The sequence below is a fragment of the Vigna umbellata genome, chromosome 2 (assembly GCF_029865625.1).
Source record: "Vigna umbellata cultivar VRB3 chromosome 2, Vumbellata_1.0, whole genome shotgun sequence".
NCBI classification, from domain to species: domain Eukaryota; kingdom Viridiplantae; phylum Streptophyta; class Magnoliopsida; order Fabales; family Fabaceae; genus Vigna; species Vigna umbellata.
This window is the reverse complement of record NC_142166.1, coordinates 43,049,211-43,075,212: the sequence shown is the minus strand read 5'-3', so window position 1 is coordinate 43,075,212 and position 26,002 is coordinate 43,049,211. Positions and strand designations below refer to the sequence as shown.

Here is a 26,002-nt window from a genome sequence, read left to right as displayed (position 1 = left end):
ACTCGACATCTTGCTAAAAGAACTTATTAGCTCAAAGGAAAAACTATCCCTAAACTAGGTAAAGAGACTCATATAAACATTTTTCTTCAATTAAACATTATTGTCACGTTTTATTAAAACATTTATTCTTTTTTCTTTAAAGTTGTTTTGTTGAAGATAATATGCTCGACCAAATTTTTTGTTTACACAAAGTTATCAAATATTCGGCCACTTGGCCTCTACTGTTCGGCTTTCCGGGGCCTCAAGTATTCAAGTATTCGGCCACCCAACCTCACAAATGCTCGGCCATTTGGCCTCTAACGCTCGGCCATCCGGCCTCACAAGTGCTCGGCCATCCGGCCTCACAGGTGCTCAGCTATCCGGCCTCACAGACGCTCGGCCATTCGACCTCTAACACTCAGCCATCCGGCCTCACACGTGCTCAGCCACCCGGCCTCACAGGTGCTCGGTCGTCCGGCCATGCAGATGCTCGACCATTCGGCCTCTAACGCTCGGTCGTCCGGCCTCATAAGTGCTCGTTCGTCCGGCCTCACAGGTGCTCGGTCGTCCGGCCTCACAGATTCTCGGCCATTCGACCTCTAACGCTCGGTCATCCGACCTCACAAGCCATCCGGCCTCTACTGTTCAGCCCTATGTGGCCTTAAGTATTCAGGTATTCGGCCATTCGGCCTCACAGGTACTCGACCATCAGCTCTCACAGGTATTCGGCCACTCGGCCTCTACCGTCCGTCCTCCATGGCGTCAAGTGTTCAGGCATTCAGCTGTTCGGCCTCACATATTTCATCTACTGGGCGATTCTTCAAGAACTCCTGGGCCACAGACAGTCACTCACGTCTACTGGGAAGTTCTTCAGGAACTCCTGGGCCACGGGCGGTCACTCACGTCTATTGGGAGGTTCTTCAGGAACTCGTGGACCACGGACGGTCACTCACGTCTACTGGGAAGTTCTTCAGGAACTCTTGGGCCACGAACGGTCACTCATGTCTACTGGAAAGTTCTTCAGGAACTCCTGGGCCACGGACGGTCACTCACGTCTACTGGGAAGTTCTTCAGGAACTCCTGGGCCACGGACAGTCACTCACGTCTACTGGGAGGTTCTTCAGGAACTCCTGGGCCACGGACGGTCACTCACGTCTACTGGGAGGTTCTTCAGGAACTCCTAGGCCACGGACGGTCACTCACGTCTACTGGGAGGTTCTTCAGGAACTCCTAGGCCATGGGCGGTCACTCACGTCTACTGGGAAGTTCTTCAGGAACTACTGGGCCACGGGCGGTCACTCATGTCTACTGGGAAGTTCTTCAGGAACTCCTGGGCCACGGACGGTCACTCACGTCTACTGGGAAGTTCTTCAGGAACTCCTGGGCCATGGGCGGTCACTCACGTCTACTGGGAAGTTCTTCAGGAACTCCTGGGCCACGGACGGTCACTCACGTCTATTGGGAAGTTCTTCAGGAACTCCTAGGCCACGGACGGTCACTCACGTTTACTGGGAAGTTCTTCAAGAACTCCTGGGCCACGGACGGTCACGACCCATCACGGGTTGGCTCATTAGCTCACTTAATTACAATTTTTTTTAAATAAAAAAATTACAACCTTTCTATAATTCAAATCTAAACAAATTTCACCCCCAAATTTGTTTAATTAATTTTGAAAATAAGGAACTTAAATAATTTTTTCAAGAAAAAACAAAATAATAAATATTTTTTTATAAAATTAAAATTAAATTTTAATAAAATAAAATTAGGTAGGTGGGTTGGTGGGCCAACCCAGCCCACCACAGGTTCAACTCGCATGAGCCGGGTTTAAATAAGTCGGGTTGAAATCTAACCTGCATAAAAAAAATACAATTTTTTCAAACTCAACCCGACTCAAACTTGTGGTGGGTTGGATTAGCCCACGGGTTGTGACCCATTTTGAGAGCTCCACTGTCATTAAAGGTAATTTGGTAATCTTCATTCTCTATCTATTAAAACATATTTTTAATCAATCCTATTACTACAATCTCTCACAAACTTTATTTCTAAATCCATTCTCAATCAATTTCCAATCTCTTAAATAAAACAATACACACTTTCCCTCCAATTCATTTACTTACTCTTCCTAAAATTCATCTACTCGAGGACAACCTAAATTTATACTTATTTTTGTCTTTATATATTTTTATTTAATTCTATTTCTATAACTTTTTAAAATAGAGCCAGGTTAAAATCTATGTAAACTCTCTTTTCTCTCAAATCCATTTCTTTTTTTTACAACATAACACCATTTATTCTGACAATACCCATGATCACGAACACCACCTGGACGACACCCATAAATTTGAAAGCTTTGTTTCCTTTTTACTACTCTTAGTTTAATATTGAAATAGAAAAAATTACAATCTTTTATATTAAGATAGAAAGTAAGTATGTGTTTTTGGTGGACTATTCGTTAAGTAGTTATTTTTGTAATCTATTATTTTTTTTTCATTTATTGAATCACCAAAAGGTGTTGAGTAGTTTAATTTATATATTATGTCCCTAACCTTCATTTATTCAATGTGTTTTTTTAAATGGGAGATTTCTCATAATCCAGTCTTTGAAAAGTCTTTTAATCAATGCCTTTCACTGTGGAGGATATATTTTCTCTGCTCATTGCCAGTTTCCTCTTTTTTGTCTGTTAAAAATGACCTTTATATTAAAAAGTTGTCGATACCCTCATAAGCAAACTTGATTTATTTGTTTTTTTCACAGTTAACTTGGTGGATGTTGGACTAATGGGAGTAGTGTGGTTATTATGAAGAAATGCTAACTTCATGCTCAACTATTATTTCTTTAAAATCAGCATTACCTTACTATAATAACATCAAAGTGATTCATGGTAGAACAGTTTATGAAAAAGTTCTGTGGTTGGATACTGCAGTTCTCTGGCATAAACAAATGGCCATCAACCAGCTCAAATTATACATCAGGTGGTTATTCTTTTTAAGACAATTACTGTCCTTCAACTTCACAAATCATTTTTTTAAAATCAAACTACACAAAGGTTGGTTATCTCTTTTTTTTTTTCACTTTTTTCTATCTTCTTTATTCAAAGCAATGAATCTGTATGGAGCATCCACTCGACAGCATCTTTGTGCTACTTGATCCAAACAAAATTCAATCATATCTTTCCCAATCAGCTAACGCTGAAACAAGATCTATAACAGTATACTTAAAATATTGGCTACCGTTGCAATAATTGGGTAACATAAAAATCACAAACTCACTTGTATAATTTGCTGTGAATCAAAAACAGCATTTGCATCACATTTCACCTTCCATCCCTAGCAATCATGATCAGAATTGAAACTAAATTATAACTTTATTCCACAAGTTCAATATATAGTATGCCCAAATTACACATTTAAAAGCAGAACAGTACATTCTGCAACTGCCCCCTTGCAATAATGGTAATGGTAATAATAGGTGACAGATAGCAAAGATCTTAACCAAAACCAAAGGATTAAAAAATTTAGAACATAAATTTGTACTAATCCCACTTCCTAACTGCACAAGATGATCCTTGTGAGAACAAGAGAGAAGCAAGCCATGGAGAAGAAAAACAAGAAAACAAAGTCCCTTGAAGACCATTTCCTAACATCTTTGGTCTCCACCCTCAAACTCTTGGCTCTCCTCAAAGCATCCACCTCCTTCATCAAATCAAACTCCAACCCTTTCTTCTTCAACTCCTCCACGCACTTACCCAGCAACCCTTTGTCCTCCTTCTCCCGCAGCAGCATCCTCTCCATGTGAGCCTCCACAGCGCTTTTGTAGCGCAGGGCCCACATGATTCCGAGAGAGAATAGCAGAGAGCAAAGTGAAGGGAACCATGACTTGTGACAGGAAGAAGACGGTGATGATTGTGAAGAGTTGAAGAGGAGCATGAGAGTGGTGGAGTGGAAGAGGAAGAAGAAGATGTAGAGTGTGGTGATCTCTTTGCGCGTAGAATCTATTTGAGTCTCCTTCAGAGCTATGCGGGTATTGATGAGTTCCTCTTCTTTAAGCCACTGCTTCAGGAGGAGCTTGTGCGTCGGTGTTTCAGCGATTTGGTGAAGTGGGTGCATGTGCTTCCACTCCATGATCGATGATCTCGTTGTGCTCTGTTGTTGTTCGTCGTTAATTTTAGCCATTGGAGCGTTGCAGAGAGAGAGAGAGAGAGAGATTGGGTTCGTATTCTGAAACGAATAGTTGTATATAAAAAGGGTGTATTGATGAGGATTTTTGAATTTTTCCAACGGTCGAATTTTGTGAATTTCCAGAAATACTCCTCCCTACGGTTTTTTTAAATATACGTTTCCATATTTCTAACGCTAAAACGGGACAGATGACTTCGAACTTCTCAAATTTTATTGTAAAATAAAGTTATATCTTTAATTATATTAATTGTTGTTTTTCTGTCATCAAATATTTACTGCTGTTATTGTTATTTACTATTGCATCACTAACAACTCCATTATTTTAAAATAAAAAAAGAAGAGAATTTAAATAAAAAATTTAGTAATACAGCAAAACAATATTTATAAGAAACTAATTTGTTGTATTAGCATTTTAATTGATCGTTTCAACTTCTAGTCAGATACTAACAACGTAACGAACACTCACCTTATTATATTATTATTATTATTATTATTATTATTATTATTATTATTATTATTATTATTATAAAATAAGTTATAGAATCAAAACTTTGAAAAAAAAATTACTGAGAACAGCGAGAGAAAACCGGTGGAAAATAATAAAAAATATAGTCGATTATAAATTATAACACTTAATTTTTACTTTGGTTAACTCCTTTTAGTTGTCTTTATTTATGTGAATTTTTCTTAGTTTGATTTCCATTTTTTAAAAATCTCCAATTAAGTCCTAAAATGGGCTAATTTGAATCAATTGAGTCTCTGCCGTTAATTTGGCTTATAAACGTGGCATGCTGAGAGGAATGTGCTTGTGCCGCAGTCAGCACCATGGGCAATCCTAGGCCGCCGTCAGCCGCCCTGCCGTCTTGCCGCAACCTCGCCATCACCTAACACCAGCGTCACCGGCGCAAGACCACCTTGTGCCGCCGTCACGCAATCAATTTATAGCATTCCAGCAACCATCTTCATCTTCTCCAGCAGAACCCTTGAATGCGAATCGCAACGCCGTCCCGAGTTCGATTTCTCCACCCGTTCGCAAACATCTTCATCAACCTCCCTCATTGTCATTCAAACACCACCCACTGCAAGTCGTCGATGTTCCCCCTGGTGGTTTCGTTGTCCCAATTGATGTTGTTGTTCCCCCTGGCAACACCGGTCTCGATCCATCTTAGACCTCTTTCTTCCATGTGCTTAACATTCCAACGGTCTTGAGCCATCGCTTGGCTTCTCCAAATCGTGCTTTAACATATGGAATAATTGTTGTTATCTCAAAAGAGGAACCCCAATTCCAAAACAGAACCTGAAAGCCATAATCCCAAAATCTCAATCATCAACTCAAATGAAACTTACGAGATCAAGAACACAAGAAGCATAACTCTGACCCCAAAACGCAATTTGAGAAAACAAGAATAAAGCACCTAAAAGAGAATTCACCCTAACCCCCAATTCGTGAGACCCAAAACTGCAAAAAAGATTTTAGAGAACATCCAAAATCGCAACAATCAGGAAACCCAATTTCAACCCCGATTCCAAACGCGAAAAGATGGCTCGATGTCTAAGGAAGACGATGAACCTTTGAGTTTCAATTTTCAGAATTTTCTTTTTAATAATATATTCCAGGTACAAAGATATGAGAATGTTACGTTTACTTCCAATCTCAACAAGATTGGGGATTTTAAAAAAACAGAGATCAAACTGGAAAAAACCCACATGGGGTTTAACCTTTTACTTTTTTACTCTTAAAAGATAATGGTAACATTAGTTTCTAAGATTATATTTTACCCATCTAAAATTAGCAAAATTCAATTAAATAGATCAAGACAACCAATGTAAAAAAAGATAAAGATAGTTATATTATTGATAAAGTTGTCAATTTAATTATAGTCCATTGATCAATTCCAGTTCACTTTTAAAGTAAATTTCTTTTAATTGATTTATCAAATAAGTGGATTGCAAAAGTTTCGACCTATAAAATTCCCATATAAAATAGGGGTTAAAGTAACCATAAGACTTCAATTAATAAATCTCTATAATATTCTAAATTGTAAAATAATCATTAATTATAAATTGATCTTTAATTAAATTTTACTATTTGCAACTTAATTAAATAAATCAATACAAAAGACGTTCTAAATTATTTCCTACGAAAAAGAACCAAATTAAACTTTTAATTTGAAACTTATAAAAGAAATTGAATAAAGATATTGAAATGCAAATTTGAGACATATGATATTTCTTTTTGACAAAAAGAATTGACGATGAAAAGAGTTATTACGTTACACGATTCAATATCAATTATTGACATTTATTCCAACTCTATAAAGAAAGGGCATTTATTCCATCCAAACGAAATTTACAATATAAACAATACACCTAACGCCATGTCTAGTTCCGTTCTGGAAATGAAAGACTTAAATGTTCCTCTTACGCCTCTGTTCCTCTTGAACTGCAGCTGAAGCACGATACATTTTCATGCAGATACAGTAATATTTTCTTTGCAAATATGCATTACGCATACTCGTCTTCTAGTGCTAATGCTATAACTGCAGATAGTGCTTTTCCCCTATTCCTTTTAATGCAAAAGTCAAAACTTCGCCTCAAGAAGAATCGAGGAGTATGGAGCTATATTGTACGTGTTTCCTATGCTATGGACACCATCAAGAACAAAGTCGTCCGGTGATTTGAGATTAGTGTCCACCTGCATATGCGTCCATAATTCAAATTAGATAAAAAAGTATGAGGAAGATCTCATATCGAATTACATTTAACAGTGGACTGATGCAACAAATAAAACCTTATTGCTCTTCAGAAGAAATATAAATTAGCAACCATAGAATCCAATCACACTTTGATAGATGTATTCTTTCGATCAAGTCAAAACCATAGACTTCCAACAAGATTATCCAAGGAGTGGGTGTGTTTTTTGTGGGGAGGGTAATGCTTGGCATTTTCAGAATAATTAATCTTTCTTTGAAGTTTGGATTTGACGCTAATCTTCGGCTAGGCTACGCCCTTACTCACAAATTGTGCCCACACCTTTGTCTTCTTCCCTGGGAGCCAAGGTTGCTCCTCAACTATTAATGCGCATAATCATGTTAAATTCTTATTGATCTTATCCAGAAGTGTCTAAGCGTCACAAATTTTCAGCACTTGCCACTCTGATTCTTAGAAATGGATATTAAATCAACAACCTATAATAATAAACTTCAAATCGGCAATAATGAGAAAACACACAATCTCATTAAATACTATGAAGCTAAAGCCTGAAGAAGCTGATGCGTTCAAGATTTTGAACTTTAAAAAAGTACGACGGGATTTTCTGTACTCTTTGGGTAAATATTTTTTCGGTAGTCTTGTTCCAGGGTCTATTCCTTTGTTGTTAAGACTTACGTATAAAAGAATAGTTCAAACCAAAATGTTAATTTATTACGTGGAAAAACCTCTAGATCTAAGTTCAACATCAATTCCTTGACGCGAGACTCCTACAGAATTATTTCCATCTTATGACAAACTTTCATCGCGAAACTATCTAATCGTGAATATACCAATCCCAACCCTTGGGTATTTTCCTGTCCCTTTTCAGCCTAGAGTTTGGACACTCACGTTTTGCATCCAGTATTTGATTGGGCATGTTAATACAACTTCTAACATTTGTCCACCCAACCCAAAACTCAACAGCTGTCTCTAATGCCATATATCTGAGAAATCATGTTTTGACAATTCCTTTACCAACATCCAAGGAACATCTGAGTCAATTAATTAATGATGTTTTGACACATACTTAAGCAACTGGTTGTCAACTAGTTCAAAATTATGCTGCAGGTCGATGCATAGCTCTGTGTCAAGGAGAAGTGATGGCTTTATCCTTTTGTGGGTATGGTCATGACATCATGTGGTGGTGACTTAATCTTTGAATTGATGTATCTTGAAAGAGATTTTGTTGAATCTTAAAATTGTTCTCGGACATATGCATCTTTTTGCTTGTTGGAATATTGTTCTTTTCTCTTTCCATTATAAGGATATTTGTTTTTCTAAATATAAATTCATGATTCACAATTTTGTAGTGATCCAAAACCGCCTAAACTTGCAGTAATCTACAATTCACATCTTGTGATGGTTTTTTATTACTAAAACTTGAATAATCTCAATTTTGAGAATAGAGCATAAAGATTCAACCTCTTTAAATGAAGGACTAATCGAACTATTCCATATTTATTGGGATTACAAATATGCTTAACCCATATGTAACTTTTAATAATAAGAAAGTCATCATTCTAGCAATCAGTAAGCCATCGTTATGAGAAGGGTAATTTACTTCTTTTTCTAGCAAAAGGTACCGGGAATTTGGGCAAGAGGTAAGCTTGCCATAAATATTCCTCTATGCATTGTAATTATGTATGCAAGCGAAAATAACGTATTTTTGGATATGCCACAAAAATGGAAAATCTTACCACACGGAACCACTTCCTCTTTTCTGGAGGTGTGGGCAGCAGTGCTTTGATAAAGTAATCGTGAGCATTAAATGCCAAATAGACATCTGCCCCGCTCCTTTCATGAAGCCTGCATGCATATGCACAAACACAAGGGAAAACACGTGCTGTCAAGTCCATCACAGTTAAGTCTGAAAGGGAACAATAGACATTCACTAATTAAAGTGTTAGAAAGAAGCACTGACTTATCTATCTCATTGCCCAATTAAAGATATACATATATTCTTACGTGAATGCAAGAAATCTGCTGTCATGATTGTCCCAATTGTCTTCATGCCATGTTATTTCATTCTGCAAAAAAATAGTTGTTGCATCAGCATAATGGAAGAGTATGTATTTCTTATAGAACTGCCTGCATCAATGTTTACCGCTTTAAAAATAAATCATGTGCAACAGCATAACGAAGCAGAGGATACTTTACCTTACTGAGAAAACTTTCATGACTGAATACTTCATGGGCATGCCTGTACTTTATCACCTTCGAGAAAAACCTGAAGTGATCACTCTTCCGGGCATCCAACTATCGAGCAGAAAGATAATGAGTTAGAAAATAGTTTCTTAATTGGTCTAGAGGGATGTAATAAACTTGCCTGATCCCACAAAAAATTATTTATGGCGGTATCATGCCCATAACTATTGTTATTTCCATTGCGAGTATGACCATATTCATCTCCCATTAGCATCATTGGTGTACCCTGGTCGTTCATTACAAAATTTTAAATCAGTATTCTCTTTCAGTGATAGCATAATGCAAAACAAATGAAAATCATATATTGGTATCTTCAAGTTTTCTTCAAAAAAGGAAAATTAATCAAAACACAGTGTAACTATTTAAACTGCTTGTATATATAAAAAAATAGGTTAAAAGGCACATTTTCCCCTTCATATATGCACCTGAGATATCATTAGTGCCAAGTGAAAGTTTTTCATTTGCCGTGATCGCAAAGCTCTTACACTAGCATCATCAGTTTCCCCTGCCAAGCAAATACAATTAACTAAAAGTTCAGCAAAAGGAAAATATTACAATCTCTGCCCAACAAAGAGACATTGGTACCATCATTTCCAACTAAAATATTATAGATTTAGTAGACAAGGAAGTACAATTTGAAAACTACCTTCGAAACCACAATTCCAACTAAAATTATCATTGCTACCATCATTTCCACCTTCCCCGTTGACTTCATTGTGCTACAAAAAACAAGAATCAGGGAATATACAATGTTTTGATGAATCATGACACATTGAAGAAAAGAATAAAGAATTACCTTCAAATTGTACGAAACAAGGTCACGCAAGGTGAATCCGTCGTGTGCAATAACAAAGTTGATACTATGATATGGCCTTCGCTTGTTCACCTGTTCGAACAAATGAAGGAAGCCGTCATTATAGAATTATTTGTACAGCAGTATGACAATTCATGAAATTAAGGTAAAAATCAGCTACAACATATCTTAGACCATTATTTCAATACACTAACTGAGTAGGACAGATATAAAATAAAAAAAAAAGGCATGAATGGTGCATTTGGGTCGATTCATATGTTCCATTGATGATTAATAAGTAATGAGGAATATACTTACATAACCTAAGAGAAACTAACAACTAATAGTGTGTTTGGAAAATGAGTTTTTAGAGGATAATTAATTTTTATGGGAAATTTGAAATATTTTATGACAAAAATATGTTGCTTGAATAAAAAAGCATTATACAAACTGAAATTCTGAAGATTTTTAAGAGTATTTTGATTATTTAAAATCATGAAATTTCAGATTCCATCTAAAAAAAAGTAAGAATGTGAAATTCTTTATAAACTTATTTCTCAAATTTACACGTCTCCTATCCTCATATTTTTTTCATTAGCTTGACCTAGGCTAGGGCATCATCAGCTTGACCTAAGCCAGAGCATCATCAGCTTGACCTCAACTGGGTTGTCATCGGCTTGGCCTTTGCCATGACGCTGTCGATTGTTGGCAAGACTATTCTCTCAGCCTATGTAACTTATAGTTTTTAGGTTTAATACATCATTTGGTCCTTACTTTTAGGGGTTTGTTTCAAAGTAATCCTACCTTTTAAAAATGTTTAGTAAGACCCCATATTTCGCTAAAAAATGTTCAATCCGATCCTTTCCGCTCACGCCGTTAAAACATAATGGTGCAAATGTCACGTCATCATCACCATCTCCAGACAAACCCTAATTTCTCTCCAAGAAACCCTAGCCGCCGCACCATCCAGCGCCGTCACCGCCATCCTCGCCGGCAGCCGTCCTCTCCAACACATTACGCACCACCACCAAAGCATCTTCTCCCTACTATTGCACCTCGATCATCTTCGCATCTCACCTTCGTTCTCGCGCCAGCACCCAACGCGATCCCTTGCTATGCTGCGACCACCAATCTTCACCATTTTCACCCTCGCACCAACCAAATCGTCGTCGCGCTAACAGCACTGCCGTCCAATCTCCACCAAGGAATCGTCCACCACTAACCACCGGCCAAATTGCCAGCTGCTGCAAATCGTGAATCGCCACTCTTCTCCACCACTAATCACTCCGCTGCTTGCCTCCACCTGCAACCACAATCAAACCTGCAAGCAAACCGTGGAGACCTAGGGTTTCTCGCATTCTCATCGCATAGCTTTGGTGGTGGCGTGTGTTGCGTTGGAGAGGACGACTGCCAGCGAGGATGGCGGTGACGGCGCTGGATGGTGCGGCGGCTAGGGTTTCTTGGAGAGAAATTAGGGTTTGTCTGGAGATGGTGATGATGACATGGCAGAGACTTTTTTTTTAAATTAAAAAATCATTTAAGTCCACCTATTAACGTATGCCACGTGCTTATGAGATGCCACAGTGGCACTGCACCGTTATGTTTTTAACAGCGTGAGCGGTCCTTTCCGGATTGAACATTTTTTAACAAAATATGGGGTCTTACTGAACTTTTTTAATAGGTAGGATTACTTTGAACCAAACCCCTAAAAGTAGGGATCAAATGATGTATTTATCTGAGACTATTTTAGATAACATTCTTTTCGTTGACATTGACATGAGCTTTTATATTACATTGTGGGATTATTTTTCTCCCTATTAAAGACTGGTGTCATTTCTCTATTGACACAACTAGTGTTACTTTTTGTCTGAACATAGCCTTGACTAACATTGGTTGAAAATTATCACCAAATAATATTTTTGAATCATTAAATACTGTTTAATATTAAAATAATTTTCTGTATTTCGTGGTAATTAAAGTACTCTCTTCAAACAAAGAAAAATTCAATAGATTGGAATTGGAACCAATTCAAATTCAATGCATTTTAATTTGTTTGAAATTGTGAATTCCCTTTCTAGACACATGGTAAATGATGACCCTACAAGTCTCATCATCTAACTTTAGAAGGGAATTAAAATATATAAACCAAATATTATAAATAATATTCGAACATGTCTAACGATATTCTATAAATAATTTTACTGCTTAATCTTCTTTATTTTGGGTCTATGGTCCATCCTATCATAAAATGCTGCGTCTTTAGAATAATTTACGGTAGTTTAATCTAAGATTTTACCACGAAAAAGTTAAATTCCATAGTTGTTAGAGCTTAAAGTCATTCCTATGTCTCCACTTAACAACTTAAGGAGTTGGTCTTTGACATGATACAAACCCACGAAGTTAACAAACATAAATATCTATAAGTAGCTTACTCTGTAAAGATCAGAAGACCCAGCAATACGAGTAGCAAAGCTCCCCTTTACACCATAATCACCCTAGAACATGTTTTTTTTTTAGGAAACAACAAAAGGAACAAATCAAATAAGCCATAAATCAAGATAGATTGGACAATCTGGATGTATTTAAATTAAGCATCTTCTTACTATTAGAATTACCTTAATAAATTTCCGTACATCATCACGATATTTCCCATTCCATTCAGCCCACCTGCATCAAACATAAACCATTAATGGAACGTGTTTTCTTTTTAACAATAGATTACCTTCTCCATGAAGAAATAATTTCCCGTACTTATGCAGAGATTATGTCCTGGAAATCATTATCAGCACCAAAATTAATATATTGATACAGCTTGGATGGTGACTATTGGCACAGACATATAGATCACGTGACGATAGAGTGACCATTTCATGCTATGAAGCTACAAACAATATCATGTTCAACCACCTTGAGGAATTCAATGGCAGAATTAGAACCGCCAAAGTAACTTTTGTGATGATTTTATGTTATATAACTTGTGGTGCAAAGTTGCAAGTGAGAATGTTGCAAGCAGAAAAAACAATGAATGCCTCATGATAGCAAAACACTGAAATCAAGAATTAAAATAGTAACCTATACGCTGCCAAAATCAGTAAGATCTTCAACCTTCCGGATGTACAGGAGACTATAACAAAGACTATTCATAAGATAATTATATTTGCTTACAATTAGAAACATTAATAACAAAAAAATTACCGATCCCAATTTGGAAAACTCCCAACAAGATAAAGACCTCCACAATCCCAAGGCTCTGCAATAATTTTACATCTTGATAAGACTGCATCTTTAGCAATTGCCTGGAAAAGTAAATAAAAATTAGTTGACTGAAACATTAAAAATTATAAATTCTCAATTTTCTTGTTGACGGACAAAACCACTATTCAATTATTGTCTCCAAGTCTATAAATTGCATGTGTGGTTAAAACTAATAAAGTTAGGCAAAACCAAATCAACCAAAACTATTCAAAAACCAAATGAACTCCAATTCAAGCTTTCGTTGTCTCTAAATTTTTTATTTTGTCAGTTCTATTTGCCTTTAAACTCAAATTAGGATGGCCCCAAATTTCAACGTGGTGCCAAGGTCTTCAAGATCTGAAGGGTAAAATGAAGAAAAAGTGTCTTGCCCAGTCGTAAAGCTTATCTGTGCTTATTATCATTATACTTTCTACTACTTATGTTTCTTGTTCATTTTCACCAGGAGTTCAAACTAAAGTTTAGACCTAACAATTTGTCCTTTTAGGTTCATTAAATGCATCTAACCATAATTAACTAACCGTGATTAACTAATCACGCAAATAATTAACCCTAATTAACTAACCGTGGTTAACTAACCACGCAAGTAATTAACCCTAATTCACCCCTCACCCCTCACCCCTCACCCTAATTCACCCTAATTCACCCCTCACCCCTCACTATCACCCTAGCCTTGATCCTAACCATAAACTCTAACCATCACACTAAACCTGACCATATACCTTACTTTGAACCCTAAACCCTAACCATCACCTTGATCTCGAATATGACCCTAACCTTACCTTGAGCCCAAGCCCTAGTCCTTACCTTGAGCCTTAGCCCTAGCCTTTACCTTGAGTCCTAGCCCTTGAGCCCTAGCCTTTACCTTGAGTCCTAGCCCTAACCCTTACCTTGAGCCCTTGAGCCCTAGTCCTAGCCCTTACCTTGAGCCCTAGCCCTAAGCCCTAACCTTGAGTCTTAGCCTTGAGCCTCGGCCTTAAGCCCTAGCTTAGATCTAGCAAGAGCCCTAGCCCTAGCCTTAGCCTTGAGCAATAGCCCTAGGCCTTGAGCCTTAACCTTGAGCCATAGCCTTGAGCCCTAGCCCTAGGCTTGAGCTCTAACCCTAGCCTTAAGTCCTAGCCTAGCCCTAGCCTTGAGCCCTAACCTTGAGTCCTAGCCTTAAGTCCTCCTAGTCTTAAACCCTAGCCCTAGCCTTAACCCGCTACCGTTGATCCTTGGCCCTAGCCCTAGCTTTAAGCCCTAACCCTAGCCTTGCATCCTGGTCTTGAGCCCTAACACGTTCTAGCTCAACCCCTAGACCTAGTAGCCCTCTAGCCTTGAGCCCTAGCCAATCCTAGCCTTGATCCCTAAACCTAGCCCTCTAGCATTGACCTTAGCCTAGCCTTGAACCCTAGCCCTAGCTTTAGCCAGAAGCCCAAGCCTTAAGCCTTAACCTTAAGCCTTACCCTTAGTCATGGGTCCTAGCCCTAGCCTTAAGCCCTAGCCTTGAGCCGTAGCATTGAACCTCAAGCTCGAGCCCTAACCTAGCTTTAGCCAAAGCCCTAACCCCTAACCTAGCTTTAGCCAAAGCCATAGCCTTAAGTCCTAGCCTTGAGCCTTAGCCATGAGCCCTAGCCTTGAACCCTAGCCCCATAGCCCCCTAGCCTTAAGTCCTAGTCCCCTAGCCTTGATTTCTAGCCCTAGCCCTAGTCTTGTGCCCTAGCCTTAACCCATAGCCAGACCTAGTCTTGAGCCTTAGCCCTTGTCTTGAGCCCTAACCCGGCCTTGAGCCTTAGTCTAGAGTACCAACCTTGAGCCCTAGCCTTGAGCCTTAACCCTAGCCTCAACCCTAGCCCCCTAGCCTTGAGCCCTACCTAGCCTTGAGCCTTATCCCTAGCCTTAAGCTCCTGAGTCCTAGCCTTGAGCTTAACCCTAGCCTTAGCCCTAGCCTTGAGCTAGCCCTAGCCCCTATCCTTGAGCCCTAGCATTGAGCCCTAGCATTAAGCCCTACCCCTTAGCCCCTTAGCCTTGAGCTCTAGCCCTAGCCTTGACCCATAGCCCTAGCCCTTCCCTTGAGCCCCAGACCTAGTCTTGAGTCCTAGCTTGAGCCCTAATCCTAGCTCTAGCTTGAGCCTTACCCTAGCTTTAGCCCGAGCCTTGAGCCCTTACCGTAGCCTTGATCCCTAGCCCTAGTCATAGCCCTAGCCTTAAGCGTTAGTCCTAGCCTTAACCTTAAGCCCTAGCCTTGAGCCTTGAGTCCTAGTAGCCCTAGCCCTAGCGCTAGCCTTGAGCATTAACCCTAGCCTCTAACCTAGCCTTGAGCCTAATCTTAGCCTTGAGCCCTAACCCTAGCCTGCCCTACCCCTAGGCCTAGCCTTGAACCCTAGGCTTGAGCCCTAACCTTAGCCCTCTAACCTTAAGCCCTAGCCCTTGCCTTGAGCCCTCAACCTCAAGCCCTCAGCCTCGAGCCCTAGCTCTAGCCAAAGCCCTAGTCTTGAGCCCTAGCCCTAGCCTTTAGCCCTAGCCTTGAGCCCTAGCCTTGAGCCCTAGCCCCCTAGCCTTGAGCCCTAGCCCTAGTCCTAGCCTTGAGCCCTAGCTTTATCCTTAAGCCCTAGCCCTAGCCTTAAGCCCTAGCCTAGCCCTTGGTTTGAGCCTGAGCCCTAACCCTTGACTTGAGCCCTAGCCCTAGCCCTTGGCTTGAGCCCCAGCCTTGAGCCCTAACCTAGCCTTGAGCCTTATCCCTAGCCTTAAGCCTTATCCTTAGCCTTAAGCGTTAGCCCCAGCCTTAAGCCCCAGCCTTAAGCCCCAACCTTAACCCTAGCCTTAGCCCGAGCTCTAACCCTAGCCCCTAGCCCCCTAACCTTGAGCCTAACCCTAGCTTTGAGCCTTAGCCTTGAGTCCTAGTTCGAGCCTTAGCCTTGAGCCCTAGCTCAAGCCCTAGCCTTGAGTCCAAGTTCGAGCCCTAGCCTTGAGTCAAGTTCGAGCCCTAGCCTTGAGTCAAGTTCGAGCCCTAGCCTTGAACCCTAGCCTTGAGCCCTAGCCTTGAGCCCTAGCCTTGAGCCCTAGCCTTGAGCCCTAGCCTTGAACCCTAGCCCGAGCCATAGCCTTGCCCTAGCCCTAGCCTGAGTCTTATGCCCTAACCCAAGCATTGAGCCCTAGCCTTGACTCCTAACCTTGAGCCCTAACCCTAACCAAGTCTTGAGCCCTAACTATAGTTTTGAGCCCTTAGCCTGAGCCTTGAGCCCTAGGTCTAAGCCCTAGCCCTGAACCCTAGCTCTGAGCCTTGAGCCTAGTGGTTGGGCCCATCCTGCCCCGCCCTAACCATCATCCTAACTTGACTTTCACCCTAAACCATTACTTGAACCCTAACCTGAACCCTAGACCTTAACCTTATCCCTGACTCCTCGAACCCTAACCATCAATCTACCTCCTAATCCTAAACCTAACCATCACCTTAAACCCTGACCATCACCTTGACCCCGAGCAATAACCATCACCTTGACCTTGAACACTAACCATCACCTTAATCCTAACCGTGAACCTTGATCTAAACCTCACACCAAACCTTGACCAACCATAACCCTGGCCCTCACCATGACCTTAAACTTCAACTCTCACCATGACCCTAGACCTTAACCATCACTCTAGTTATGACTTTAACCCTTATCCTAACCATCACCCTAACCCTAAACCGTGACCTTGACCCTAACGTTAACATTATCCTTTATCCTAAACCTTTATCCTAACCCTTACCTTGAATACGGATCATCAACCTAACCTTGACCATCACCTTAACCCTAACTTTAACCTTCACCCTAACCCTAACTTTAACCTTCACCCTAACCCTGACCATCACCTTAACCATCATTTTGACTCTGACCTTAACCCCCGAACCTTGACCATCACCTGACCCTAAACCTTGACCATCATCCTAACCCTAATTTTGACCCTTACCCTAACCATCATTTTGATTTGAAACCAACTCTTTCCCTAAACCTTGAACTCTTATCCTAACCTTTACCCTACTCTCACCTTGACCCTCTCCACGAAGCCTTACCTAGACCCTCACCCTAAATATTGGCCTTAAACCCTCACCTTGACCTCTCCACGAAGCCTTATCTTGACCCTCACCCTAAATCTTGGCCTTAAACTCTCACCCCTCACCTTCACCTTCATCCTCACTCTCATCCCAATGGTTGAACTAACTGATAAGTACCATACCAAATGACAGTTGAATTCATTAAACATATCTCATGCAAATTAATAAGTTACCCTAATAATTGGGGGGGCATTAAGGGGGGAGCCATCAATTCCTCGACACAGAACACTTGCAAGATCAAATCGAAATCCATCCACATGATATTCGGTGACCCTACAATAAAGCAAATTATTATTAAAAAACACAACAGTGCTTACTAGGAACTAAAATGAAAACTATGACTTAAGTTAGTTTGGAAATGATAGCATTTGCAATGCTAAAAGATGATTCCTGTCATTTAAAAAAATTAATAACAATAGTTAATTAATAACAATAGTTATGCCTTACCGGACCCTCATGCAAACATGCCAGTTTTATTGATTGCCATGTAAAATAGAATCACGGGAAGGGGGACAACGGACAGAAATTTTGACAATGGAGATCTTCATGAAAATGTATCAATTTAAGACACCAAAAATCTAAAATTCTTATGTATTAATTCCGATTTTCTTTCATGAAAGAAATCAAGTCATACGAAGACATACAATTCAGAATTAAAAAATAACGTTGTGTAAGTAGTCCATACCAGTGTCTTAGGCTGTCAAGAAGTAGCTCCATAACCACAGCATGGTTACAGTTTAATGTATTACCTGGGGATAAACAGTCATGTGAAGTGAGAAGCTTTAATGTTGATATCAATATACCAAAATTATGTTAGTGATAACAGAAATATAAAAAAAAATTACACAGAAAGAAAGTATTGCATATTAAATGTCCTCAAATAAGAAGGCACAGCTCGACATAATGGAAGTTTTCATAAAATTAAAGAGAACCCTGGTTGCACAAACAGAAGGTTAATAAAGGACTACTACATAGCTTCAGGTGTCTAGATTTTCATAAAGGTCATGTGAAGGTGGAAGTGATGATACGTCCCCCACACTGAGCATTAACAAAATTGGGCCTAGACCAATTTACAGGTAAGCCGAGGCTTGACATAGACTAACCCGACAGTGCAATCTAGTACTGTTTTATATCTACACAACTTTGTAAATATTTATGATCTGTCTTCTTCATTTTTTTCTTAGTATTTGCCCCTCATGTTAGTTTGCTCTCAAAATATATTTATTTTTGTAAGAGTAAGTGTTAGAGATTTCCCATCAGCTAGAGTCAAATTAAAGTATGTCCTGCCCTAAGCATGAGATAATGTGTTGAAGATCTTATATCGACGAGAGAGATTATTAAAGTATGGTATATAAATAGATACAAACCTCATCTTACAAATTGATTTTGTAGGATTAAGTTAGACCTAAATCTACTTTAAGTAAGCATAATAAAAATGTTAGTTTAAGGATTTAGGAACACACACACACAAAAACGTAACAATTTTATAAGATTAAAATTAATAATTTTTTATTATAGGAAGACAGTAAAAAAAATTACTAAATCAAAATATTGCTTCTCTTTTCAAAATGAATATAACAAAAAAAACAGTAATTACTTCTTTTCAAAGTAGCACATGAAGCAGAGCTGTTGTCTAATTTCTTGTGTACATTTAAAGTTGAAATGTCTCAACAAGGCAGTTAACAATTACAAATTAAGATTATGATGTCAATTATTTCCTTTGATGTAGTCTCAATAGTGGACTAAATCGACATTAATCCTGAACCTAACACACTTTATATGAGGGTTGGGGCTTTTTCAAGTGGGTCAGTAAAAAGGAGGTTATTTTAAGGGTGGGTTGGAGTTGATCAGGAGGTCACAAGTCAAATTGACAAGTCTAATCAAATTAAAATAGAAAATATATATATATATATATATATATGTGTGTGTGTGTGTGTGAGTGTGTGTGTGTGTGTGTATATATATATATATATTCAATAGTATAACTTAAAAATAGGTGCGTGAAGTTGTAAATTTGTATGAATAAAGCTACAAGGATAGAATCTTAATGGTTAGACCAAGATATAAAATTACCACAGCCAGAGAAGTTTAGCAATTGCCCATTATTGTCCAGCATGTAATAAACCTGCAGAAACGAAGAAAGTTTTCATTAAGAAAAAACAATCATTTTTAACATTCTATATAACTAACATCACAGAATAATTTTGTTAGTGAATAGATGACCTCAAAGCTAAATAGTGTTTCCAATGACAGGTAAAGTACTCGAGAGAGAAATTCCCCAGGAATAGTTTTAAATTGTTGTAGAATTATAAAATGAGAGAAAGTTGTCATTATACCCCTAAAATTTATTAGAAAACTGAATTAATCTATCTTTTAAATTATTTCTTGTCTTTTTCATACCTCAACCTATATACATAACTTATGTTATTGTGGGTTCTTATCAATTATTGTTAACTGAAAAAACAAGATGTATGAAGTTATTTCCACTCATCAGGTAAAGTAGACTGTGTATAGGACTAACCAATTCATAAGATGACTGCAAGAGTTAACATCACTTCAGGTATCCTAACATGCAAGTAACACAATCTGTCAAAACAATAGTTGCAAATTGAAGTTACCTTATTATCTATGCCACGGAATGAGGTAGTGTAAGGATTGGCATCATCAGCCTCATTAGTATGATTATAGACCACATCCAAAATAACCTGTGTACGGATAATATTTAGTGAAAGAGCCAGCAGGTATATAAGACTTGAGATAATATAAAATAAGAGAAAACCAGAAAATAACAATGTCAAGCAGACTTCCACTCAAAGGTTGTGATACTATAATATTAACATCACTACCTCTATACCAGAAGAATGCAAGGCTTTAACCATCTCTTTGAACTCTCGAGAAGCATTAACTGATCCTCCACCAGCACTAGCATAGCGACTCATAGGAGAAAAGAAATTTATTGTAGAATAACCCCATGTATTAATCTTAGAAAGAAAAAATACAACCATTAGTCATATATGACATAGCAGCCACTTGGTAAACCAAAGTTACATATTCAGAATTTCTTCAATGGTCAAAGAAATATACATATCCCAAACATAGTTGGTCTTTTAATATTTGCACATTAACTCTGCATATCAAAATAAACTTATGCTTCCAATATGTATTCAGTTATAATGCATTGAGTTTCTTCAGAGATCAATTATAATCAGCAGAACCCCTTTATTTATTTATTTATTTATTGGAAATACACAGTACCTAAGGAAGAGCTTCAATATTAACTTTGATACAAAAAACAAAGAAAAATACTTTTCTAGATTACCATGTGATCTCTGGGATTTTGACGCCTCTGGAATTCCAACTCATCAAACTCAAAGACAGGCAGCAATTCTACTGCGTTGATACCAAGCTCTAGAAGGTGTGGAATCTACTAGACAAACAATAAATTAAGTTTAAAAACAGAAAGAGAATAAATTTTCCTGAGTAAAGATTTGTTGTGGCATGTATTCTTATATGACATATCAAAGAAATTTTCGATAGGCCCAATATAGCTTAGCTCTCCATGAACAGTCTATCCTATCCTTTGGATTTGAGTTGAGTTACCTCTTAGACTCTTCTAACAGAAACAAATCAATCTAGAGGTGGGAGAAGGAGATACCTTTATATCACCTTTAACAAAAAGTCAATGTTATTCCATAAGGGTTTAAAATTGCTGCAGAACTTCAACATTACATTGCGAAAGTAACATAATCCCAATATTCAAATCCCCCCTTTTGTCAGTAAAACATCTTTTACTCAGCTGTTTATATTTTAACGCTTGAGGCAAAGGAAAGCTTGCTTCACTCGATTTCATATCAAGGATTTCATTAGGTTCAAAACTGCTACAATTTGATACGTTTTGGGCAAAACACTTCGCAAGGAAATATAACTTTCAAAAAAAGTTACAGTGATGCTTCATATTTTTCTTAATTATAGTACAAATATTACCTTTTCAATCACACCGAGATAGCTACCACGAATTTTGCTGTCCAAACCACTAGATTCATCAATTGTAAATGCACGGACATTCATCTCATATAGAACAAGATCTTTCTGCATTAGCAGCAATAAAAATAATGAAAATGGAAGCAAGCATTAGACTTCATTCAACCAGAAATATATTCTCAGTCAAAATGAAGAGCATACATCAAGTCTTATAGCACACAAAGCAAAGGTAGAATGCTAGCTATAGACATAGTTATGCATAAATCAGCTTGTACAACACCTTGATCTAGCAAAAATGTTGTGATGAACATCGTTTACAAGCAATGGCAGGCATTTGTGCTGGGAAAATACCTCAGAAATATTTGGAAGCTTGTAATTTTCTCCCCAATCGAAAGGCAAGCTGTCAAAATCATATGTGCCAAGAAACTTAGACAACTTCATGCTAATATCCCCAAAATATCTTCGGCCTTCAACTAGTTTTGCATAAGGATCAACAAGCACAATGTTGCTGTCAAATCGATGCCCCTTACCCCAATCTTGAGGTCCATCTATGCGATATCCGTATAGAACATTGCTTCGAGGAAGATCCTGCCATTAAAAGTTGTAAATATACTTGAATGCTTATTTTAGTCAACTTCTAATAGAACTAGGTCACGTCAAAAGAAAATCAAGAAAATAGATAAAGTGATAGAAAAGTTTATTATTCTCCAGTACAGGTGTGCAACTCTTATGTAAAGCCATTGGTTCGAGTACTTATCGTTGAAAAAAGTGATGGCGTTATCTAAAATGTGTACTAGGTTAAATAAGAAAAGTTTAATGTAGATGTATTTATTTATGACAGATATCCACATTATTTAACCCTATTAGTATATGAAACCATGAAAATTTTCAAAAACTGATCCAACATGAATATGTTAGATGTGATTATAGCAAGGTTAATTTACAATAAAAAAGCAAAAATTTCAACCAGGAAGTGTGCCCAATTGCATAAAGAAATATCAATCAAAATTTAATAATAATCACCACACAAGTTCAAAATCAACCAAGTTAAATGAAAAAAAAAAAATCAATCAAGTTTCCTATGAGTATATTGACATGGTGTTTAATAGGAACAGAATCTTTATTAGACATGACAATGGGAAATTATAACAAAGGGGGAAGTGAGCAGATCCTTAACAATGAAAGAAATTGTTGACAGGTGTTGTCCTATTTCAACAGGGTATTTCCTCCTTAAAGAAATTTATTCTACATATGCGTATTTCAATATAAAAATAAGGAGGAAGTAAGTAAAAGCTTACACGAAATTTTAATATATGTTTTCATCTACATAGTCATCATGGTATAACAGCAACAAATTTAATACATAACTTCCAATTACATTTAAAACTTTTAAAAAATCTACATCACCATTCCACAGTAAAGTAACTCATGTGGGAATTCGATGTAATTATCTAAACAAACATGCCAGATACAATTCCCACCACACTGACAATATATTATAGAAAAATGCAGGTACAACAATAAAGTTGATTTTTGTCTGCTCAACCCAACATTTCTGACAAAAATTAACGAAGGTATTACATAAAAATATACAAATTTTATGCTCAAATATGCAGAACAGTATTATTTATTTAAACAATTTTGAAAGCTACTTGGTAATTGTGAAGGTATTGTACTTTTGAAGTTGTTACAGAATCTATAACAACAATTTCAGCAGAAGACCAAGGCAAGGCCAAAGTCCAGGTAGTCTAATAGCATATACCTCAATACAAATGTGCCAAATGTCCCCAGTTTTGTTCAAATCAGGATCCAATACCATTTCTATCATGCCGCCATTCAATATGCCAATACTTCCCCTACAAAAGAAAAAGTGTGCAAAGCAAAAGGAAGCCAATAAATTTGTGGCTATATTTAATTTTTTTTAAGAACTAGAGTCAAAGCATAAAGTTTAATGGCTAGATAATTCAGGCAATATTGCAGTCAAGAAAATATCTTACCAAGACAAAGAACATTTATGTTGCAATTTGCACCTCATCTAATCCCCCCACCCCACCCCCACCCAAAAATAAAACATATAATCATGCTACAGAAGAGAACTCCAAATATTAGAAAGATTTAGCAGTCTGCACCCTCTTCCAAATTTTATCAGGACCTTAATGAAAAAAGAACATCCTCAAAAATTGGACTTATACAACAAGATGGAGCTAAATCTTTAATTGACCGAGGACAAGAAAGATTGAACTGAAGGCCATTTTGTCAATAAGGACCACCTAAAAGCCTAAGTTAGTACATTAGGGTCAATTAATAGTTATAGTAGATATATAACCTTAATACCCATAAACCAAAGCTACAATAAAAAAGCACCTGATAGTGTATAGTATGAACAATATCCAAAGTTTCAGTATTTAAGTTGCTCCAGTACCATGAGGTCATTCCAAAAGAAACCCAATCAATATAACCATGTGAAACTGCTTGTGACACACATTAATATCTTGAGCGTAAATGCTTTAAGCTTTCAAAATTGATCTCAAAAAGAATTAGATATTGAATCTTTATTAATAAAGTTCTTGCGTCATGTATTACAGTTTTGAGGAAGTATACGAAACATGAATGATAGTCAATAGTAGAAACTAAACAATCATGACAATAATGCTTACATGTAGCTAAAATAAAATTAAACAAACTACATTTTTTAAATATATACTCAGGTTTATGAAATAATTTAGAGCTTGAACTAATCTCATCTTACATAAAGAATATTTAAATTTACCTCTCAGGAAGGACCAAACAAAGTGTGACAGCAGTTGCATGTCGTGAAAAAATAGAAAAATTGATGCCACTGTCAACTTCTGATACACCCAATGGAAATGCCTGGCCTGGTAAAGTTTTCCATGATGGTCTGCTCTCTATTACTTTGGAGGATTCTTCCTGGAATTGATAAATATATTGATGTCCTTCAAAAGTAGATAAGCAAGGTGGCACTTATCATAATTGAAGTGCTCTATTCGTTACTCAGGAAAAACTTTTGCTATGAGATGTATAAATCTTTCAAAGTGCGCTGTTTAGACTGGCTACTAAACCTATGCAAATTTACATCAAGTTCATCCCACTTTATTTGCTTCTACAATTAAAATTTGAACTTTTAATGTCTTCTAGAAGTAATGAGACTAACATCAAAATTTGGAAAGGCTTCCTATCCGTGAACCTTGCTCTTTTTTATATCACATTGACAGATTATAGACATAAATTTTATTTGAGTAAACTTTTTCGCAGTCATTTATTTATAGGAGAAAAATTTGATAAGGAAACATAAAATAGCTTACGAATAATTTCAAAATAATCTGAATTTCTATGAATTAGCTTATGCATAAGATCCAATATTTTAGCTTTGGGAGAAAATCGTTTTATTTTTACCTAGAAAGCTTTCAAAGAAATTTCTCTAAACAAACCCATACATTAAATATCAAGTTGCATTACAAATTCCAGCTGTGCTACAATCACGGCCTCTGATATTTACGAAATAAAAGTTTTCATCTAAGGCCAGTGACGCATGTTAATGACATAAATACCTCAAGAACCCCTTCTTGAGCACGACCGCCATAAGCATTAGGTGTCCTGTGTTTGGAACGATCCATTGTCTAACCTATGCCAAAATTTTCAATCAAAATTTAAAATAACTATGAGAAACCACTCCAAGAACTTCAAGAATGCATTACAATAACGTACCTCGCTAAAAACTCCATGTTCATCTTTCGTTATGCTTCCCGATGCTTGCTTCATAAACCTCACCGGCCTAACAATAAAACCAAATGACAATTCTCGAAAACACTTGCGCTCAGTAATAACCTAATATTCTTGCTTGTTACAACCAGTGGATGCAAAATTGAAAGCGGAGTACCTTACGCCACGGACTGACGAATTTCCGGTGAACGAACAGCGGTCGGCGTTGTTTCTTGCGGAAAACACCGAAGCGAAAAGTGTGGATTGAGATGCGACTTTTGAACCGCAGAGTAATGGCTGGAGGGGCATCGTGAGTGGAGAAGTGAAAGACGTGATCTGATTGTGTTATTTTGATGAAGACGAAAATGAGTAGTTGGAAATGGAGTGTTGCTGTGCCGATGAATGAGGTTGAGCGGTGGTGCTCTGGATATTTGTGTCACGGCAAGGAAGCAAGCAGTGCGAAATTCATGTCTGACACGTGAACGGTAGTTTGGGAATAGAGACGAGAACGTGACGGTCGAGTTCTGTCCGGTGTTGCATTATTGGGACATGCGTCTTTTTCCGTATAAAATATCTCACTCATCACCACACTTCTCACTGCTAAATGCAGATCATCTACGTTTTATGTATGAACCGCCCAAAAATGCAGTTGTATCCAATGGTTCGTAAGCTTTAAATTTGTGTTTACTAAACCATCTAAACACTTTAGCGGTGAGATTGGGAACCGCACACCTGGCAGTCCTCAAATGAATGCAGGAGAACTGGTTCTCTGAATATTACACAGGTTTGATTGATGGAAAAAAAATTTAATATTTATTTTTATTTTATTTATTTAAATTTTTTAAGGGTTAAATGTATTTTTTTAATTTTAGAATTAGTTGTTTTTTTAAACTATATAGATATATTTAGTCTTTTCTCTTTAAATTATTAATGCTATTTGACACCGTTTTAATATTAACTAATAAATATGTTTAAAATATTAAATAAATTTAATAAAATTTGATTAAAAAAATTAAATTTATGATTTTTTAAATTGAATCAAAATTTCAAAAGATAAATTAATTC

At 37.5% G+C, this 26,002-nt stretch overlaps 2 protein-coding genes across 4 annotated transcripts; both read right to left on the bottom strand.

Moving 5' to 3' along the window:
- Nucleotides 1-3,324: 3,324 nt before the first annotated feature.
- On the bottom strand, nt 3,325-4,183 carry LOC124833159 (uncharacterized). Its single transcript, XM_047307561.2, has one exon. It carries the CDS (start codon nt 4,149-4,151, stop codon nt 3,525-3,527), a length of 627 nt encoding a protein of 208 aa, XP_047163517.1. The 5' UTR covers nt 4,152-4,183; the 3' UTR covers nt 3,325-3,524.
- A 2,175-nt stretch (nt 4,184-6,358) lies between these two features.
- On the bottom strand, nt 6,359-25,568 carry ISA3 (isoamylase 3). 3 transcript variants are annotated; one of them, XM_047307557.2, is made up of 24 exons: nt 25,116-25,558; nt 24,944-25,010; nt 24,787-24,855; nt 23,988-24,145; nt 22,980-23,073; nt 21,569-21,805; nt 21,221-21,325; nt 20,556-20,660; nt 20,083-20,217; nt 19,855-19,941; nt 19,310-19,361; nt 17,922-17,985; nt 17,410-17,509; nt 13,102-13,202; nt 12,522-12,573; nt 12,339-12,401; nt 9,910-9,999; nt 9,760-9,832; nt 9,539-9,618; nt 9,235-9,339; nt 9,066-9,164; nt 8,874-8,935; nt 8,606-8,714; nt 6,359-6,852 (listed from the first exon to the last, which is right to left on the bottom strand). In XM_047307557.2, the coding sequence occupies exons 1-24, from the start codon at nt 25,244-25,246 to the stop codon at nt 6,739-6,741; spliced, it is 2,352 nt and encodes a 783-aa protein (XP_047163513.2). In that variant the 5' UTR covers nt 25,247-25,558; the 3' UTR covers nt 6,359-6,738. The 3 variants fall into 3 exon arrangements, 2 of the variants coding, with proteins under 2 accessions (XP_047163513.2, XP_087963053.1); XM_088106927.1 differs by having other exon boundaries at nt 24,787-24,860; nt 25,116-25,166; XR_015784373.1 differs by having other exon boundaries at nt 6,812-6,852; nt 8,606-8,775; nt 25,116-25,568.
- Between the last annotated feature and the right edge of the window lie 434 nt (nt 25,569-26,002).

Excerpts from the sequence above, each read along its gene's own strand:
- LOC124833159 (XM_047307561.2), bottom strand. The coding sequence starts at position 4,151 with ATGGCTAAAATTAACGACGAACAACAACAGAGCACAACGAGATCATCG.
- ISA3 (XM_047307557.2), bottom strand. The coding sequence starts at position 25,246 with ATGCCCCTCCAGCCATTACTCTGCGGTTCAAAAGTCGCATCTCAATCC. Across the intron at positions 24,146-24,786 it reads CTCAAGAAGGGGTTCTTGAG|GAAGAATCCTCCAAAGTAAT; the intron begins GTATTTATGTCA and ends TATCAATTCCAG. Across the intron at positions 9,340-9,538 it reads TGGCACTAATGATATCTCAG|GGTACACCAATGATGCTAAT; the intron begins GTGCATATATGA and ends ATGAACGACCAG.